Source organism: Meles meles, chromosome 6, assembly GCF_922984935.1.
Source record: "Meles meles chromosome 6, mMelMel3.1 paternal haplotype, whole genome shotgun sequence".
NCBI lineage: Eukaryota > Metazoa > Chordata > Mammalia > Carnivora > Mustelidae > Meles > Meles meles.
Window position 1 is genome coordinate 153056279 of NC_060071.1, and position 19712 is coordinate 153075990.

At 40.1% G+C, this 19712-nt stretch overlaps 1 gene segment (V, D, J or C); it reads right to left on the reverse strand.

Annotated features, from left to right (window-relative positions):
• Positions 1-414: 414 nt before the first annotated feature.
• LOC123943711 lies at positions 415-3421 on the reverse strand. The segment is given in 5 exon segments: positions 415-466; positions 829-833; positions 2802-2804; positions 2869-3176; positions 3280-3421. Coding segments are annotated over 5 exon segments (414 nt in total).
• Between the last annotated feature and the right edge of the window lie 16291 nt (positions 3422-19712).

Genomic DNA, 19712 nt, shown 5'->3' on the forward strand with positions numbered 1-19712 from the left:
TTCCTAAATTTATTTGCTCAGAAGACTGTATGAAAATCTGAAAGATGTAGAGAGAATTGTCTCCCAACAGGGATATAATATGTAGTATTTTTCAAATTCATGTAAGTCACTGAAATTTTTCTTCTTTCTTTTATTTTTTTCCATAAGAATTTTCTCCAGTAAGTGCTCTTTAGCATGTTCTTTGAAATGTATGTGTGCTGGGCTTGCACAAAGAGCTCAGAATCAGATAACTCGGTTTAAAGGACAACTTAAGACATTCTAGTTATGTGATCTTGAGCAAGTTTCATAAGTCATATGAACTTCAATGTTGAGGAAAGTGACAAAAACCTGAAACATTGTGACAAAGTCTATGAATATGATATGCCTAATAAAAAGTCAAAATAGCAAAAAAAAAAAAAAATCCAGCAGCATTTTTCAAAGAGCTGGATCAAATAATCGTAAAGTCTGTATGGAACCAGAGGAGACCCTGAATTGGTAAGGAAATGTTGAAAAAGAAAAAGAAAACTGGGGACATCATGTTGCCTGATTTCAAGCATTTTACAAAGCTGTGATCACCAAGACAGCATGGTACTGGCATAAAAACAGACACATGGACCAGTGGAACAGAGTAGATAGCCCAGATATGGACCCTCAACTTTATGGTCAGCTAATCTTTGACAAAGCAGGAAAAAATATACAGTGGAAATAAGACAGTCTCTTCATTAAATGGTGCTGGGAAAATTGGACAACTATATATAAAAGAATGAAACTTGACCATTCTCTTACACCATACACAAATATAAACTCGAAATGGACAATAGACCTTCAATGTGAGGCAGGAGTCTATCAAAATCCTATAGGAGAACATAGACAGTAACCTCTTCAACATCGGCCACAGCAACTGCTTTCAAGATATGTCTCCAAAGGCAAAGGAAACAAAAGCAAAAATGAACATTTGGGACCTCATGGAGATCAAAAGCTTCTGAACTGCAAAGGAAATATTCAACAAAACAAATATCAAGCTTGTTAATAACCGTATTAATGAATGTTAACTTCCTTAAGATGAACTAATATTAACAACTGATATTTAGTAATTAAATATAATTTTTAATTAACTAAATGTTAATTTTAAATGTTAATAAATAATGCAATCATTAACTTAAAATAAAACCAAAAAACAAAGAGGCAACCCAAGAAGATATTCGTAAATGACAATACAGACAAAGGACTGATATCCAAGATCTATAGAGAACACCTCAAACTTAACCCACACAGAAGAGATAATCATGTCAAAAATGGGCAGAAGACAAGAACAGATACTTCTCCGATGAAGACATACAAATGGCTATCAGACACATAAAAAAAAATGTTCATCATCACTAGCTATCAGGAAGATCCAAATTAAAACCACATTCAGATACCACCTTACACGAGTTAGAATGACCAAAATTAACAAGACAGTAAACAACGTGTGTTGGAGAGGTTGTGGAGAAAGGGGAACCCTCTTACACTGTTGGTTGGAATGCAAGTTGGTGCAGCCACTCATGCCCCTGTAGAGATCCAGACGTGTATAATTCTAATCTCAGACTGATTTCACCAGTGATTGGAGTTCTTTGGTAGCTAATCAGCTCACTTTAGGGTACAGGTTGGAACGGTGCCTCCTCCTACTTCACCGCCATCTTGCCTTCCTCCTACATCATTATTTTTTGATGTAGCATTCAACAATTCATTATTTTCGTGTAACACGCAGTGCTCACCCATCATGTGTCCTTATTGCCCATCCCCGAGTTTCCCCATCCCGCCCCTCCTACCTGTCCAAAACCCTGTTTGTTCCCCAAAGAAACATACTGATTTCTGATATTTGGGGTTTTCTCTCTTCCTTTTGATAAATCTTGGCAAAGGTTTTTCAATTTTATTATTCTTTCTTTTTCTTCAAAAAACTAGACCTTGCTTTTTTGTTCTGTTTTGTGTTTGTTTGTTTTTTGTTTTGTTTTGTTTTGTTTTTATATCATTTATTACTACTCTAATCTTTACTATTTCCTTTTCCTGTATTTAGGCTTTAGTCGTCAACCTTCAATAGCTCCTTCAGGTGTAAGGTTAGAGTGTTTTTTTCAGATTTTTCTTGCTTCTTGAGGTCTTTCTGTATGCTGTGTAGTTTTGTCTTAGGACCACTTTTGCTGCAGAGAAATTAGGGGAAAGTGAAAAAGGTTTTACATTCGTGTGTGTGTGTCTGTCTGTGTGTGTGTGTGTGTGTGTGTGTGTTTATGCATGTGTGTGTGTTATGACCAGACTACACATTCACAACTGGAGGCTTCACTGTTTTCCCATGTTGTCACTAACATTGATGCTGTGAGCATTGTAAAAGACAGTGATGCCCCAACCAAGACCCTTTCTTCTTTTGCTTTCAATTTTTGATTCCTCTGGTGGCCTCATGTCCAGTGTGCACTTTATGTTGCTTCTAGGGAGTTTGCACTTTGAGCAGGGTGGACCTGTGATGCACAGTGAGAGCAACTGGGAGTCCTGTAAAGGCTCCTTTAGGATGAGCACCAGGATATTTGTGTTTCATTGGTATTAAGGGACAGCAATGGACAACGTGAGTGACTCTCTATTTTGTGCATTTTAGTATAATTATTTTCCCATTAGAACAAATTTTCAAAGTCAGAGAGTGAGGAATTAAGCACAAAATCATGTGTGAAGAGAAGGTCCCTGAGGGAAAGTGTTCTCTGGAGAGGAATCACTAGATCCTGAGGGGTAATCTTCCCATAACCTTCATCTGCATCTGCTCCTGGGGCTTAAAAAGAGAACTGGTGAGTAGTGTGCACCCCCTGGTGGTCCAGATCCCGTCCCACAGTGAGGTTTGTGTCTGGGCTCACAATGATGTCCCCTCACTGTGTCCTTCGCACAGTAATACAGGGCCGTGTCCTCGGCTCTCAGGCTGTTCATCTGCAGATACAGCGTGTTCTTGCCATTGTCTCTGGAGATGGTGAATCGGCCCTTCACAGAGTCTGCGTAGTACATACTTCCATCATTCCAAATACTTGCGACCCACTGCAGCCCCTTCCCCGAAGCCTGGCGGACCCAACTCATGCTGTTGCTACTAAAGGTGAATCCAGCGGCTGCACAGGAGAGTCTCAGGGACCCCCCAGGCTTCACCAGGTCTCCCCCAGACTCCAGCAGCTGCACCTCACACTGGACACCTGCAGACATAAGACATCCTTGTCAGGAAACTGTCACACATCCATGGTTTCTTTCACTCATATCCATTCAAGTCCTCAACGTCTCTTGTTTACCATGAATTACCTTTTAAAAGAGCAACAAGGAAAACCCAGCCAAGCACAAACTCCATTGTGAGTTGTTTGTGTCCTGTCCTGAGTACTGACTGGAACACCTGGGAATCCTGGTGCTGGGGCTCCTCTCCCAGCTGCAGAGTCAGTTTTGGGCTGCTTTTAACCAGCAGATGGAGGACCCTATTTGCATGTTCTCTGACTATATATTCAGCTTGGGATCTATGTTACCAAAGAGGACAATTTCCAAAAGAGATATGATTGCCTTTGTTTTGCAGGCATTGAACACTTAAGAATAGAATGTGGTTTTCATTATATAACTTCCCAGAGCATATACTTGGATATGTGCTTTCTTTTTACATATGCACAGAAACGTTGTGAGATTGAAGTCATGTTATGTCATAAAGTAATGTAAACCTACACCCAGAAATGTAAACCTACACCCAGAATTTTAGAGGGTTTCGTAAGGTGTCCTAGAGCACACACAGGGTGAGAGTGAGCCCCAGTATGTGGACTTGTGCTCATCCCCACAGGACACTGTGTCCCCTGAACCCCCTGGAGGACAGAATGGGCAGGCTGGTGAGGAATGTGGAACACGTCCTGTAATGGGGATGGGATGACTTTACCTCCTTTATGTTGCCCTGAAATATAGAGAGCATCAGTGTTTGTGCAGGTGTATTTTCTAACATTTCATTGTCTATGTTTTCCTCCCAAGTCATCTCTGGGATTATTTGTAAGAATGGAATGAACAGCATATAGGCAGAGTGTGTGATAGGATAAACATGGGTGTCATTATCAACATTATCCAGAGTGAACAAATCAATTCTCCATAAAACTTCCTTTATTTTCTCTGAAATTTCTCCTTCCACTTCCCTTCACTATGTATCCACACAACTATGGGCTTTTCTCATGTTATTTAAACTAGTTTTAGTTTTGAAGAATTTATATTGCATGTAATTTTGTTTGTAGGACTTTTTTTTTTTTGCTCTGCACAAATTCTTGAAAATTCAACCATACTGCTCTCTGTAGCAAGAATTATTTATTTTAATATTTGGTAGTTACTCAAGGAGTGAACATAGCAAAATTTTATTTTATTGTATTTTTTATTTTTAAAATTATTTTAATTAACATTTATTATTGCCCCAGGTGTAAAGGACTGAATCGTAAGTCTTACACATTCCACAGCAGTCACCATAGTACACACCCTCTCCAATGTCCATAACCCAACCACCCTATCCCTACTCCCACACCCCCAGCAACTCTCAGTTTGTTTTGTGTGATTAAGAGTCCTTTATGCTTTGTCTCCCTCTTGATCCCATCTTGTTTCATTTTTTTCCCTCCCTACCCCCAACGACCTCCTGTCCTGCCTTTCAAATTCCTCATATCAGGGAGATAATATGATAATTGTCTTTCTCTGATTGACTGATTTCACTCAGCATAATACCTTTCAGTTCCATACACATCATTGCAAATGGCAAGATTTCATTTCTTTTGATGGCTTCATAGTATTCTATTGTGTACATATACCACATCTTCTTTATCCAGTCATCTGTTGATGGACATCTACGTTCTTCCCATAGTTTGGGTATTATGGACATTGCTGCTATAAATATTGGGGTACACATGCCGCTTCAGATCACTGTATTTGTATCCTTAGGGTAAATACCCACTAGTGTGATTGGTGGATCAGAGGGTAGTAGTGCGATTGCTGGGTCATAGACAGCTCTATTTTCAACTTTTTGAGTAATGTCCATGCTGTTTTCCAGAGTTGTTGCACCAGCTTGCATTCCCACCGACAGTGTAGGAGGGTTCCCCTTTCTCTGCATCCTCACCAGCATCTGTCATTTCCTGACTTGTTAATTTTAGCCATTCTGACTGGTGTGAGGTGGTATCTCATTGTGGTTTTGATTTGTATTTCCCTGATGCCAAGTGATGTGGAGCACTTTTTCATGTGACTGTTGGCCACCTGGATGTCTTTTTCTTATTTTAATTTCTTTTGAGCATAACAGTATTCATTGCTTTTGCACCACACCCAGTGCTCCATGCAATACATGCCCTCCCTATTACCCACCACCTGGTTCCCCCAACCTCCCACCCCCTGCCCCTTCAAAACCCTCAGGTTGTTTTTCAGAGTCCATAGTCTCTCATGGTTAATCTCCCCTTCCAATGTCCCTCAACTCCCTTCTCCTCTTCATCTCCCCATGTTGTCCATGTTATTTGTTACACCTGGATATCTTTTTTGCAGAAATGTCCGTTCATGTACTCTACCCATTTCTTGATTGGATTATTTAATCTTTAGGTGTTGAGTTTGATAACTTCTTTATAGATTTGGATACTAGCCCTTTATCTGATATGTTATTTGTGAATATCTTCTCCCATTCTGTCAGCTGTCTTTTGGTTTTCTTGACTTATTCGTTTGCTGTCCAAAAAGTTTGATCTTGATGAAGTCCCAATAGCTCAGTTTTGCCCTTGCTTCCCTTCCTTTGCTAATGTTTCTAGGATGAAATGACTGTGGCTGAGGTTGAAGAGTTTGCTTCCTGTGTTCTCCTCAAGGGTTTTGTTGGATTTCTGTCTCTCATTGAGGACTTTCATCCACTTTTAGTCTATTTATGCATGTGGTGTAAGAAAATTGTGCAGTTTCATTCCTCTGTATGTGGCTGTCCAATTTTATAGTATTTTAAATTATTTATATATTTAAAATTATTTCAATTTTATTTTATAGATTACATATGTAGCAGAGAATTTAACCTCTGGATATTTCTTCTGCTTTGAATTCCTCTCTCTACCCATTTTTCCCAGAGAAGGATGGATGAATGGGTGAACAAAAGCACAAATATCAACCCAAACTCAAACAAAATCCACAGTGGACAAGTCTGAAGAGGTCAGAACCAAACAAACAAAAATGCTGGGTGTGGAAGAGAGAATATAATTCCCGCGTGGACAAAACAGAGGGATCCACTTGGTCCTGCTTATATTCTGGTCTGCATGTTAGAAGAAATGGAATCCCAAAATTGTAATGAAAGCAAAGCTTATATATATATATACAAAATAATTGAATACAGTGAAAGTAAGCAAAAAATGAAGAGTACATGTATAAAAGTACATGTTCAAATTCTAGTGAAAAAAGACGTCAAAACAGAGTTGTTAAAATAACAAAGTCACTGAAAAGAAAAGAAAAAAAGAGAAAAGAAAAAGAAAGCTTTCAATTGAAATATCAATGAATCATGAGAAACAACCTCAAATTCTGTGTAGTATTTTCCCATAGAGCTGGAGTTGTGCAGAGCTGAGTGTTCTGTATACGTGTTGTTCTGCATTCTTCCAGCTGTTCTTCTGGGGGAGGGGCCTGATGCACTGATTCTCAAGTGTCTCTGTGTCAGTGGAGTTGTATCACCCCCTGCCAGGGGTCGGGGTCAGGGTAAGCTGTTTCTAGTTTTTCTATGTGGCTTTTGTTCCCTGAAGGCATTTGAGTCTCTTTAGAGGATGAGAATAAAAATGACTATATAATGATCTCCAGCCCGGGAGCTGAATGATCCCAGCTCCTTTCTACAGTTAACACTCAGGGATATGAGGTCTTCCCTTTTGTGTGTGGCACAGTCTAGACTCCTGTGGTGTCACCTGCACCAGTCCTTCTGGGTAAGTGGAGGGTCGTGGCTTTCCGTCCTCAAGATCCCCCACGGAGAGTGGTCACCTGGTCATGTGCACTCCTGAGCCACCCCTCCTGTGGGATGGCGGTGGACCACCACTTTTTTTTGGCATTTGCAACATTCCTCCCCCACACTGAGATCTGTCACCAGAGCTGGTAGGGCTCCGGGTTTATAGATAACTGAGCTGAGAGCTGCTCCCACGTTCTCAGAGCATAACCAGTTTCCCTGCTCCAATGCTGAGGAACTCTGCAGGTTCAGGAATTCCCATTTGTCTGTGTCTCCGTGATCCTGAGACCACAAACCCCACCTAAGATTCTGCCCCCCTCCTTCACCAAAGAGCACGTTTCAAGCAGGAATTTCTCTCACTGGAGCAGATTTCTAAAGGTTCTGGTTTTGCCATCAGGGGCTATATCACTTATGTTGGCTGGCTTTCTGAAGTTCCCTCCCCTGTTGTTTATCTTCTGATATATCTCCTTCGTTTCACTTCTTGGCCCTCCTTCCTTGAAAAAAGTGGTTCTTTTTCCATTTATAGAATTCCAGCATGTTTTCCGTGCCTCTCAGGTTGAACTCATAGATGTTCCGAATGATTAAATAGTTATCTGGCTAAATTCAGGGAAGCAGATGAAATGACGTCTCTGACTCTTTTACCATCGTGCTAGATCAGTGCATTTAAGAACTCTTAATTGTACATCATAATAGCTCAGTTAAAGTTTATTGAGGAAAAGAGTAAACACCACTCAAGGGCCTCACCTTAACCTCTGGAAAGGAGTTTCATATTTTTGGTTATGTGCAGGATACTTATTTCATATAAGGTGAAATTATGACCGTGTTATTTTCTCTATATTCAGAATGAGTTTGATTTAAGAAGATGCATACTGATGCCCACATTTATAAAAAGTTGATGTGTGATGGTGAAGTCTATGTGTCAAAGTGACTGGGTCATGGGTGCCCAGATTAAACATTGCTTCTGTGGGAGCCTATAATGCTGTTCCAAAAGAGACTGGTATTTGCAGCCATGGTCTCTGGGCCAGTGGGCATCATCCAATCCATTAAGGTTCTGAATAGAAGGAAATTTAGAGGAGAAATTCCCTCCTTCTTCTTTCCTGTATGCTTGATCTGGAACAGGAACAGTCCTATCTTTCTGCCTTTGGAGACAATTACTCTTTCATATCTCCAGGTTATCCAATTGTGCTATTTCAACAAAGCTAATATATTAGATGCATGCAGCCCTTTCCCTGGAGTTTGGCAGACCCAGCTCATCCTGTAGATACTGAAGGTGAACCCACATGTTTCACAAGAAAGTTTCAGAGACTCCAAGGATTTCACAAGATCTCTGCCAGACATGGACACCTGCAGACATGAGATCTCCACTGTTTCTCTCACTCACATCTGGTCACATACTTAATGTCTCTTGTTCAACATAAATTAAATTTTAAAATAGTAACTAGGAAAGCCCAGCCAATCACAAATTCCTTGGTGAGTTTTTTGTGTCTGTCTTGATCACTGCATGGGATCACCTTGGATTCCTGGGCCTGGGGATGCTCTCTTATTTCTAGGGTCAGGGCTGGGATGCTTTAATCTGCAGAAGGAGGGCCCTATTTGCATGTCCTCTGCCTATACAGCTAGCTTGGGATCTGTGTTTACAGAGTGGTCAGCGACCAGATCAGATGTGATTGCTTTTGACTCGGTGGTATTGACAACATTTGCAAAATAGGATTTTTGATTAAATGATTTTTCAGAGTACACACTTGGGGTTCATGTGTTATGTGGTTTTTACATATTCACACAAATCTTGGGGCATAGACATCATGTTACCTCACAAAGAGATGTGAACCTACATCCAGAATTGTAGAGGGTTTGTGAGACGTCCAAGAGCACATGTGGGGTGAGAGTGAGCCTCAGGATGTATACCTGTGCTCCTCCCTATAGGATTTCCTACGTTTCTGAACCACTTGGAGAACAGAATGGGCAGGCTCATGAGGAATGTGGAACCCATCCTGTATGGGGACAGGGTGGTTTGGCTTACTCTAGAGTTTCCCAGAAATACAGAGTGAATCAGGGTTCTGAGGTGTGTTTTCAAGTCTCTGACATTGCACTATCTCTGCATTCCTCCTGAGTCATCTCTGGGATTATCTCTAATAGCTGTGGTGTGTGTATTTGACACAGGAAGAATTTCACACGTGTGGAGTGTGTGGTATGGGAAACACTGCGGTGTAGGTCAACATTCTCAAGAGTGAGGTCATGTCCCCTTAGATTTTCCTGTATTTCCCCTGCAATTCCTCCTTCTTCTCTTCCTTTCTTCACACTGTCCCCACATAACTATTGATCTTTCTCATGTTACCTTACACTAGGTTCAATTTTCTAGAATGTAAAAATGTTAGTTTTACTGTATGTCCTTTTATTTTTAGGGCTTATTTTTCTCAGCATCAATCCTTGGGAATATATCCATGTGGTTGTGTATATCAAAACGCATCAGTTTTATTTATTGGCAGCATTTCGGAATGAACACAGAATTTTATTTTTTCAGTAGTTTTTTAGGATTGGGCAGTTTGAGGTATTTCAATAAAGTTTCTTCCTATCCTAGACTTGAAGGTGTAGTGTTCAGAAAATGTGTTATTTATACACTTTCCACAATAACAACTAACCAGAAGTAGTGTGGATATGCACATTTGCATCAATGTGGGGGTTTATCCGACTTGTGGGAGTTTTCTTTTTATGTAATTGATATTTTTTAATTAAATTAAAAATTTTCAGTGTTCCATAATTCATTTTTTATGCATCACACCGAGTGCTCCGTGCAGTATGTGCTCTCCTTAATACCCAGCATCAGAGTCACCCAACCTCCCGCCCCCTCTGTTCCCAAACCCTCAGTTTGTTTCTCAGAATCCACAGTCTTTAATGGTTCATGCTCCCCTCTGACTTTCCCCAATTCACTTTACCTTTCCATCTCCTAATGACCTCGAATTTATTCCTTATGTTCTATAAATAAGTGAAACCATATGATAATTGACTGCCTCTGCTTGACTTATTTCACTCAACATATTCTCCTCCAGTCCTTCCATGTTGATACAAAAGTTGGGTATTCTTCCTTTCTGAAGGAGGCATAGCACTGCATAGTATATATGGACCATATCATCTTTATCCATTTATCTGTTGAGTGGCATCTCAGTACTTTCCACAGTTTGGCAACTTTGGAAAATGCTGCTATGAACACTGGGGTTATGTAGTTATTTTTAGAAGCTCAGTTTCACAGATAGGGATTAGTATTTATTTATTTATGCATTTCCTTCAGAGTGTTATGTTTAAGTATTAGTGTTAAAGTTGTTTTTAGATTTCAGGATTAGGGGTTAGAGACTAAGGGTTAGTGCTCAGGGCAATTGCCAGTATTTTGAAGTTCAGAACATCCCCATAAAATAAATCTCAAACTTTCATAAGATGAGAATGTTCCTTGAAGCCATCTACTGAACTGAGTAAGAAGGGGATTTGATGCTCTACATAGTTGTTTTTTAAAATGCTGATTCTAGAGTAGGACAAGATGTCAGAGGAGTAGGGGACCTTATTTAAGTTGGTCCCCTGAATTGTATTGGAGACATACCAGAGAACTCTGAACACCCACAAAATCAATCTGAGATGTAAGAGGATATATCAGGATCTATACCTACAGAATATCTCTGGTTGCCGGTTTTAAGATATGAAGTGTGAAGCCATGATTCTGTGGGTAGATAACAGAAATAAAATGGAAGAGAGAGGCTTCCAAAGTCCTGCAACCCTGATGTGCAAAATTTTCCTGTGTTGCTGGTTTTGCACAGACTTACAGACCAGTAGCAACAGAGAAAGGACTTTAGGGTAGCCCCCTCCATGAAACATGGAGCTGCAGTTTCTTGCATGCAAACTTGGGGCTTCTGGTTGTTTTAGAAGCACAAAGAGCAGAGATGTGCCTGGACATTGTAGCAAGGACTCGAAATGCTGCTATGGGGTGCACAACACAAAACACAGTGGTTTTTAGCAGCACAGACAAAAATGGAGTCAGCGTGGCTTGGAGGACTTTCTGGAGAACAGATTGTGATCTCTAAGTTCTGATGTAGAAACCTGAACACAGTTATTTCTGGTCTGACTCTCCGAAGAGACACAGGAAGCCACCACGGAAAATTTTGAGAAAACAAAAGCCCCCCAAAACCTGCTTTCACTGAGTCCATCCACCCCCAAGGGGCAGAGCAAGCCTGCCCAATAAGGGTTGCCTGAGTAAAGCTGCAGCAGGCCCCTCCTCCAAAAGACAGGGTGAAAGAACAAGAGACCTATAATACTAAGGTCCCTATAAAATAGGTGCATTTTGCTTGGGTTGTGGTCAATAACTTGGGCTTTGTATATTCCCTCAACCACTCCTCAACAGAATGACTAGGAGGAGGAATACCCAACAGAGGGACAATTTGGAGACTGTGACCTCTGCCACAGAACTAACCGATATGGGTATAAGGAACATGTCAGAAATACAGTTCAGTGTAACAGTTATACAGACAATCACCAGGTTGGAGAGAACCATTAATGGCAACATAGATTCTCTAAGGGCAGAAGTGATAGATGATCTCACAGAACCTAAAAATGCTATCAGTAAGATCCATTCTAATCAAGATACTCTAAAAGGCAGGGTAAATGAGGCAGAAGAATGGATTAGTGATCTAGAAAAGAAGGATCAGGAGGAGGCCTGGAACACACAGCTTAGAATCCATGAAAACAGGGTTCAAGAAATAAATGACCCCATGAAACATACCTATGTATGTTCATGCATAGGTATTGTATGTATATACAGTTATTGGGATCTCTTGGGGGTGGAGAGAGAGAGAGTACTAGAATATATATTTGAGCCAATCCTAGCTGAGAACATCCCTAATCTGGGGAATGATATAAGCACTCATGTCCTAGAGACAGAGAGGACCACTACCAAGATCAAGGAAAATAAACCAATGCCACGGCAACAAGTAGTAAAATACACAAATCTTAGAAGCAAATAAACTATCCTAAGGGCAGTTATGGGGAAGAGATTCCTTATGTACAGAGGGAGGATACTCAGGATAATGTCAGACCTGTCCACAGAGTCCTGGAAACCCAGAAAGGGCTGGTAGGATATATTCAGGGCATAAATGTAAAGAATGTGCAGCCAAGAATACTTTGGCAAGGTTCCCACCTAGCATGGATGAAGAGTCAAGAAACTTCCAAGACTGACAGAGACTGAAAGAACATGTAAACACCAAGCCAGTACTACAGGAAATATCCGGGGGGGGGGGGGGTCCTTAATATGAGAAAAATGCCAAGAGTGTTATAGAAAAGAATTTTACAGAGACAATATACGGATATAAGGTCTTCCCAAGCAACATGATGGCAATAAAATCATAGCTTTCAAAAATCACTCTCAACAGGAATGACCTAAATGCTCCCATAAAATGGCACAGGGTTGCAGATTGGATAAGACAGAACCCATCCACATGCTGTCTACAAGAGACTCATTCTGAATCTGAACATACGTCCAGACTGAAAGTGAAGGGATGGAGAGCCATCTTTCATGAAAACAACTGCAAAGAAAGCTGGGGTAGCCATTCTCATATCAGACAAATTAGATTTTAAGCTAGACTGTAATAATAGATGCAGAGGGAGACTACATCATGCTAAAAGTATCTATCCACCAAGAAGATCTAACAATTGTAAACATCTATACCCCCAACATGGGAGCAATCAACAACATAAGCCAACTGTTAACAACAACAAAAAGACATATTGTTAGTAATAACCTAATTTTAGGAGACGTCAACACCCCAGTATCAACAATAGACTCATCATCTAAGCATAAAATCAACAAACAAGATCTTTGAATAACCCACTAGACCAGTTGGACCTCATAGATATACACAGAACATTCCACCCTCAAACAACAGAATACTCATTCTTCTCAAGTACTCATAGGTATTTCTGCAGAATAGACCACATACTGGGTCACAAATAAGGTCTCAACTTATACCAAAAGGCTGAGATTACTCCCTGCCTATTCTCAGACCATAATGCTTACAAAAGGAGCTCAATCACAAGGAAAAGTTTGGAAGGAATTCAAAATCTTGGAAGATAAAGACCACCCTACTCAAAATTGTTTGGATCAAGCAGGCAGTCAAAGAAGAACTTAAACAATTCATGGAAACCAATGAGAATGAAAACACATCAGTCCAAAGCCTATGGGACATGGCAAAGGTGGTCCTAAGGAGGAAATACAGAGTCATCTAACCTCACTCCCCCCCCCCCAAAAAAAAAAAAAAAAGAAAGAAAGAAAAGAAAAGAAAAGAAAAGAAACATTGTAAATACACCAAATACATTTACACCTTAAGGAACTGGAGAATCAACAACAACTTAAGCCTAACCTATGCACTGGAAAGCTGAACAATTAATATAAGAGCATAGATCAATGAATTAGAAACCAGAAATACAGTAGAACATATTAAATAAAGTAAAGCTGTTTCACTGAAATAATAAGATCAATAAAACACTGGCCAGACTTATCCAAAGGTAAAGAGAAATGACCCAAATTATTACACTATGAATGAAAGGGGAGAAATCATGATTAACACCAAGGAAATAGAAACAATGATCAGAAATTGTCATCAGCTATATGTCAATAAGGTAAGCAACCTAAAAGAAATGGTTGCATTCCTGGATACCTATAAACTTCTAGTACTGAATCAGGAAGAAATTGACAACATGAATAGATCAATAACCAGTAACAAGATTGAAGCAATGATCACAAACCTCCCCAAAACAGGAGTACAGGACATGCTGGTTTCTGTGGGGAATTCTACCAAATATTCAAAGAAGAAATAATACCTATTCTCCTGAACCTTTTTCAAAAAATAGAAAGAGATTGAAACGTTCCAGACTCATTCTATGAGGCCAGCATTACCTTGAGACCAAAACCAGGCAAAGACCCCATCAAAGGGGAGAATTTCAGACCAATATCCCTACTGAATATAGAAGCCAAGATTCTCAAAAAGATCCTAGTTAATAACATACAATAGTACATTAAAGGGATTATCCATGACAACCAATGGGATTTTCCCTGAGCTGCAAGATCCATTCAACACTTGCTAATCAGTCGATGTGATAGAAAAAAATTAATAAGAGAGAAGAACAACATGCTCCTCTCAATCGATGCAGAAATAGCATTTGGTAAAATACAGCATCCTTTCCTAATTAAAACTCTTCAGAGTGTAGGGATAGAGGGAACGCTCCTCAATTTCATAAATTCCATCTGTGAAAAACCCACAGCAAATGTCATCCTCAATGGAGAAAAGCTGAGTAATTCCCCCTTAAGATCAGGAACATGACAAGGATGCCCCCTTTTGCCACTATTGTTCAACATAGTACTAGAAGTCTAGCAACAGCAATCAGAAAACAAAAAGAAAAAAATAAATGGTCAAAGAGTTAAGCTCTCTCTTTTTGCAGATGACATGATACTTTATGTGGAAAACCTAAAAGACTCCACCCCCAGATTGCTAGAACTCATACAGCAATTCAGTAATCAGCAACCCTAACCCCATACACAGAAATCAGTTGCTCTTATACAAATTAACAATGAACCCATGGAAAAAGAAATTAGAGAATCGATTCCATTTACAATAGCACCAAAAATCATAAGACACCTTGGAATAAACCTAACAAAAGAGGTAAAGGATCTGTACTCAAGGAACTACAGAACACTTAAGAAAGAAATCAGAGAAGACAGAAAAAGATAGAAAAACATTTCATGCTCATGGTTCAGAAGAATAAATATCATTAAAATATCTATATTATATCATATATCTATGACATAATACGCTGTCAAGAGAAACCTATACTTTTAATTCCATCCTGATCTAAATACCATCAGCATTTTTCAAAGTGCTGGGAATAATAATCCTAAAATTTACACAGAACCAGAAAAGATCCTGAATCTAAAAGGAAATGTTGAAAAAGGAAAACAAAGCTAGGGGCATCACATTGCCTGATGTCAAGCTTTACTACAAAGCTGTGATCACCAAGATAATATGGTACTGGCACAAAAGCAGACACATAGACCAGCGGAACAGAGTAGAGAGCCCATATATGGACCCTCAACTCTATGGTCAAATAACCTTCAACAAAGTGGGAAAAGATATCCAGTGGATAAAAGACAGTCTCTTCACAAAATGGTGGTGGGAAAACTGGACAGCTATATGTAGAAGAATGAAACTCGACCATTCTCTTAAACCATACAGAGATAAGCTCAAAATGGATAAAAGACCTCAACATGTGGCAGGAATCTATCAAAATCCTAGAGTAGAATATAGGCAGTAACCTATTCGACATCAGCCACAACAACTACTTTCAAGATATGTCTCCAAAGGCAAAGGAAACAAAAGTGAAAATGAACTTTTGGAACTTCATCAGGATCAAAAGCTTCTGCACATCAAAGGAAACAGTCAACAAAACAAAAAAGCAACACACGGAATGGGAGAAAATATTCTCAAATGACAGTACAGACAAAGGGCCGATATCCAAGATCTATAGAAAACACCTCAAACTCAACACTCAGAAAATAGAAAATCATGTCAAAAAATGGGGAGAAGACATAAACAGACACTTCTCCAAAGAAAACATACAAATGGCTATCAGACATATGAAAAAATGTTCATCCACATTAGCTATTGGGAAGATGCAAATCAGAACAACATTGAGATACAACCTTATACCGGTTAGAATGTTCAAAATTATCAAGACAATAAACAACATGTGTTGGAGAGGATATACAGAAAGGGGAACCCTCTTACACTGTTGGTGGGAATGTAAGTTGGTGCAACCACTTTGGAGAATAGTGTGGAGATTCCTTAAGAAATTAAAAGTATAGCTTCCCTATGACCCTGCAATTGCAATACTGGGTATTTACCCCAAGGATACAGAGGTAGTGAAGAGAAAGGCCTTCTGTACCCCAATGTTTATTGAAGCCATGGTCACAGTCACCAAAATTTGGAAAGAACCAAGATACCCTTCAATGGATGAATGGATCGAGAAGATATGGTCCACATATACAATAGAGTATTATGCCTCCAACAGAAAGGATGAATCTCCCATTTTTGTATCAACATGGACTGGACTGGAAGAAATTATGCTGAGTGAAATAAGTCAAGTAGAGAGAGTCAATTATCATATGGTTTCACTTATTTGTGGAGCATAAAGAATAACCTGGAGGACATGGGGAGATGGAGAAGAGAAGGGAGTTGGGAGAAATTGGAGGGGGAGATGAGCCATAGGAGACTGTGGACTCCAGAAACAAACAGGGCTTTGGAAAGGAGGGAGGTGGGAGTTTGGGTGAGCCTGGTGGTGTGTATTATGCACATAATGCATGGAGCACTGGGTGTGGTGCATAAACAATTAATTCTGGAGCACTGTCAATAAACTAAAAAGATAAATAAAATAATAAAAAAGAAGATATAGTCCATTTATACAAGGGAGTATTACACCTCCATCACAAGGAATGAATACCCAAATTTTGTATCAACCAGGATGGGACTGGAGCAGATTATGGTGAGTGTAATAAATCAAGCAGAGAGAGTCAATTATCATGGTTTCACTTACTTGTGAAGCATAGAGAATAACATGGAGGATATTAGGATAAGGAAAGGAAAAGTGAATTGAGGTAAATCTGGGAGGGAAACGAACCATGAGAGAATGTGTACCCTGAGAAACAAACTGAGACTTTTGGAGGGGTGGGGGTGGGAGGGTGGCTGAGTTTGGGGGTGGTTATTAAGGAAGGTAGGTATTGCCTGGAACACTGGGTGTGGTGCATAAACAATGAGTCTTGGAACACTGAAAAAATAAAATAAAGCTAAAGAAAAAGTTATTATGGAATATGTTATATTAATCCTCTAGTTGTAATGGTAAGTAGGTTATAAAAAAACTGAAAAACAACCTGAGGGTTTTGAGGGGGTAGGGGGTGGGAGGTTGGCTGAACCTGGTGGTGGGTATTATGGAGGGCACATATGGCATGGAGCACTGGGTGTGATGCATAAACAATGAATTCTGTTACACTGAAAAGAAATTAATAAAAAAGAAAAACAAGAATCATGAGAATGAATTAAGAAAAAAAAGAATGAATGAAAAGTTGCATCTATGAAATATACAGGTTTGGGGGCAATACCAGGTACTTAGTATATTGTTTGCCCCTGACATTGGGGTTTTAAAATTTTATGGAGTCCCTCTGGTGGTTGTCTTCTTGTTCTTTTGGCTTGTCTTCTAGGGGAGGAGCCTGCCGTGTTTTTTTCTAGTCAATTTTTCTTGTGGTGAGTGACCTTATGACCTATCAAGGGGCTTGGCTCTGTAGAAACTGGTTTTTCAGGCTTTTGTTATCTGGAGGTTTTTGTTCTTTGGCAGCTTTTATGCTGCAGCTACTGAGGGTGAATCCAAAGTCTGCACAGGAGAGTGTCAGGGACCCACCAGGCTTCACCCAGTCTTCCCTAGTCTCCACCAGCTGCACCTCACACTGGATACCTGCAAACACAAGGCATCCTGGTCAGGAAAACTGTCACACACCCACTGTTTCTCTCATATCCACTCTCACACTTGAGGTCTCTTATTTTCTATAAACTATCTTTTATTTATTTTTAATTTTTTTAAATTTTTTTTCAGTGTAACAGTATTCATTGTTTTTGCACAACACCCAGTGCTCCATGCAATACGTGCCCTCCCTATTACCTACCACCTGGTTCACCCAACCTCCCACCCCCGCCCCTTCAAAGCCCTCAGGTTGTTTTTAAGAGTCCATAGTCTCTTATGGTTTGCCTCCCCTTCCATTTTTTTTTTATAAACATATAATGTATTTTTATCCCCAGGGGTACAGGTCTGTGAATCGCCAGGTTTACACACTTCACAGCACTCACGATAGCACATACCCTCCCCAATGTCCATAACCCCCTTCCCCTCTCCCAACCCCACCTCCCCCCAGCAACCCCCAGTTTGTTTTGTGAGATTAAGAGTCATTTATGACCCACCAATTGCACTAGTGGGTATTTACCCTAAAGATACAAACACAGTGATCAGAAGGGGCACGTGTACCCGAATGTTTATAGCAGCAATGTCTACAATAGCCAAACTCTGGAAAGAACCTAGATGTCCATCAACAGATGAATGGATAAAGAAGATGTGGTATATATACACAATGGAATACTATGCATCCATCAAAAGAAATGAAATCTTGCCATTTGCGACGACGTGGATGGAACTAGAGCGTATCATGCTTAGTGAAATAAGTCAATCGGAAAAAGACAACTATCATATGATCTCCCTGATATAAACTATCTTTTAAAAGAGCAACAATTAAAACCCAGACAAGCACAAACTCCATGGTGAGTTTTCTGTATTCTGTCCTGATTAATGAATGAAAACACCTGGAAATACAGTGGCCAAGGCTCCTCTCCCCGCTGCAGGGTATGGACTGGGCTGTCTTAATCAGCAGAGGGAGGGCCCTATTTGCATGTCCTCTGACTACATATCCAGTTTGGGATCTAAGCTGATAAAGAGGGCAGTGACCAGAGCAGGTGTGACTGCTGTGACTTTGTGGCATTGACAGGATTTGGGAAAATGATTTTATTTATTATATGATTTTTCCAGAGAACACAATTCGCTTATGTGAGCTTACACTTTTTACACATTCACCCACATCTTGGGGTTTGTTTCATGTTATGCCAGAAAGTTTTGAACGTGCATCCAGAATTATAGAGGTTGTGTGATGTGTCCAAGAGCATGCGTGGGGGGGGCGCCTGGGTGGCTCAGTGGTTTAAGCCGCTGCCTTCAGCTCAGGTCATGATCTCGGGGTCCTGGGATCGAGTCCCGCATCGGGCTCTCTGCTCGGCAGGGAGCCTGCTTCCCTCTCACTCTCTCTGCCTGCCTCTCTGCCTACTTGTATCTCTCTCTGTCAAATAAATAAATAAAATCTTTAAAAAAAAAAAAAAGAGCATGCGTGGGGCGTGAGCCCCAGGAATTGGCCTGGGTTCATCTCCCAACGACCTCCTGTCCTTGGAATCACCTGCAGGACAGACTGGGCAGGTTCATGAGGAAGGTGGAATCCTTCCTGTGATGGGGACAAGGTGATTTTGCTTCTTTTAGATTTTCTCTTAAAAATAGAAAGAATTAGTGTTTGTGCAGTTCTATTTTAAAGTCTCTAATATTTCAGTATCTCTAATTCCCTCCCAAGTCATCTCTGGGATTATCTGCAATAGCTCTGATGCGTGTACTTGACACAGGATGACTGCACATGTGTAGATTGCAATCAGAATCAGCATTATCCAGAGCAAGCAAATCAATTTTCCACAAAATTTCCTGTATTTTCTTTGAAAATCTTCCTTCCTCTTTCCTTCTTCACTCTGTCTCCACATTACTATTGATCTTCATGTTATCTTCACTAGCTTTAATTTTCTAGAATATATAATTTTCTAATTGTACTGAATGTACCTTTATTTCTAAGGCTTCTATTCCTGAGTCAAATATGTGAAAATATCATATTTGTTATGCTTTTCTATGATGGGCAGCATTCCAAAGATGACACAGAGCATAATATGTCCACTTGTAACAAATTCATTACAGTGTTCCAGAATTCATTGTTTATGTACCACACCCAGTGCTCCATGCAATACGTGTCCTTCATAATACCCACCACCAGGCTCACCAAACCCTCCACCCTCACCCCTCCAAAACCCTCAGTTTCTTTCTCAGGGTCCACAGTGTAAGCAGCCGCGGACTGGGCTGGAGTCATGAGACC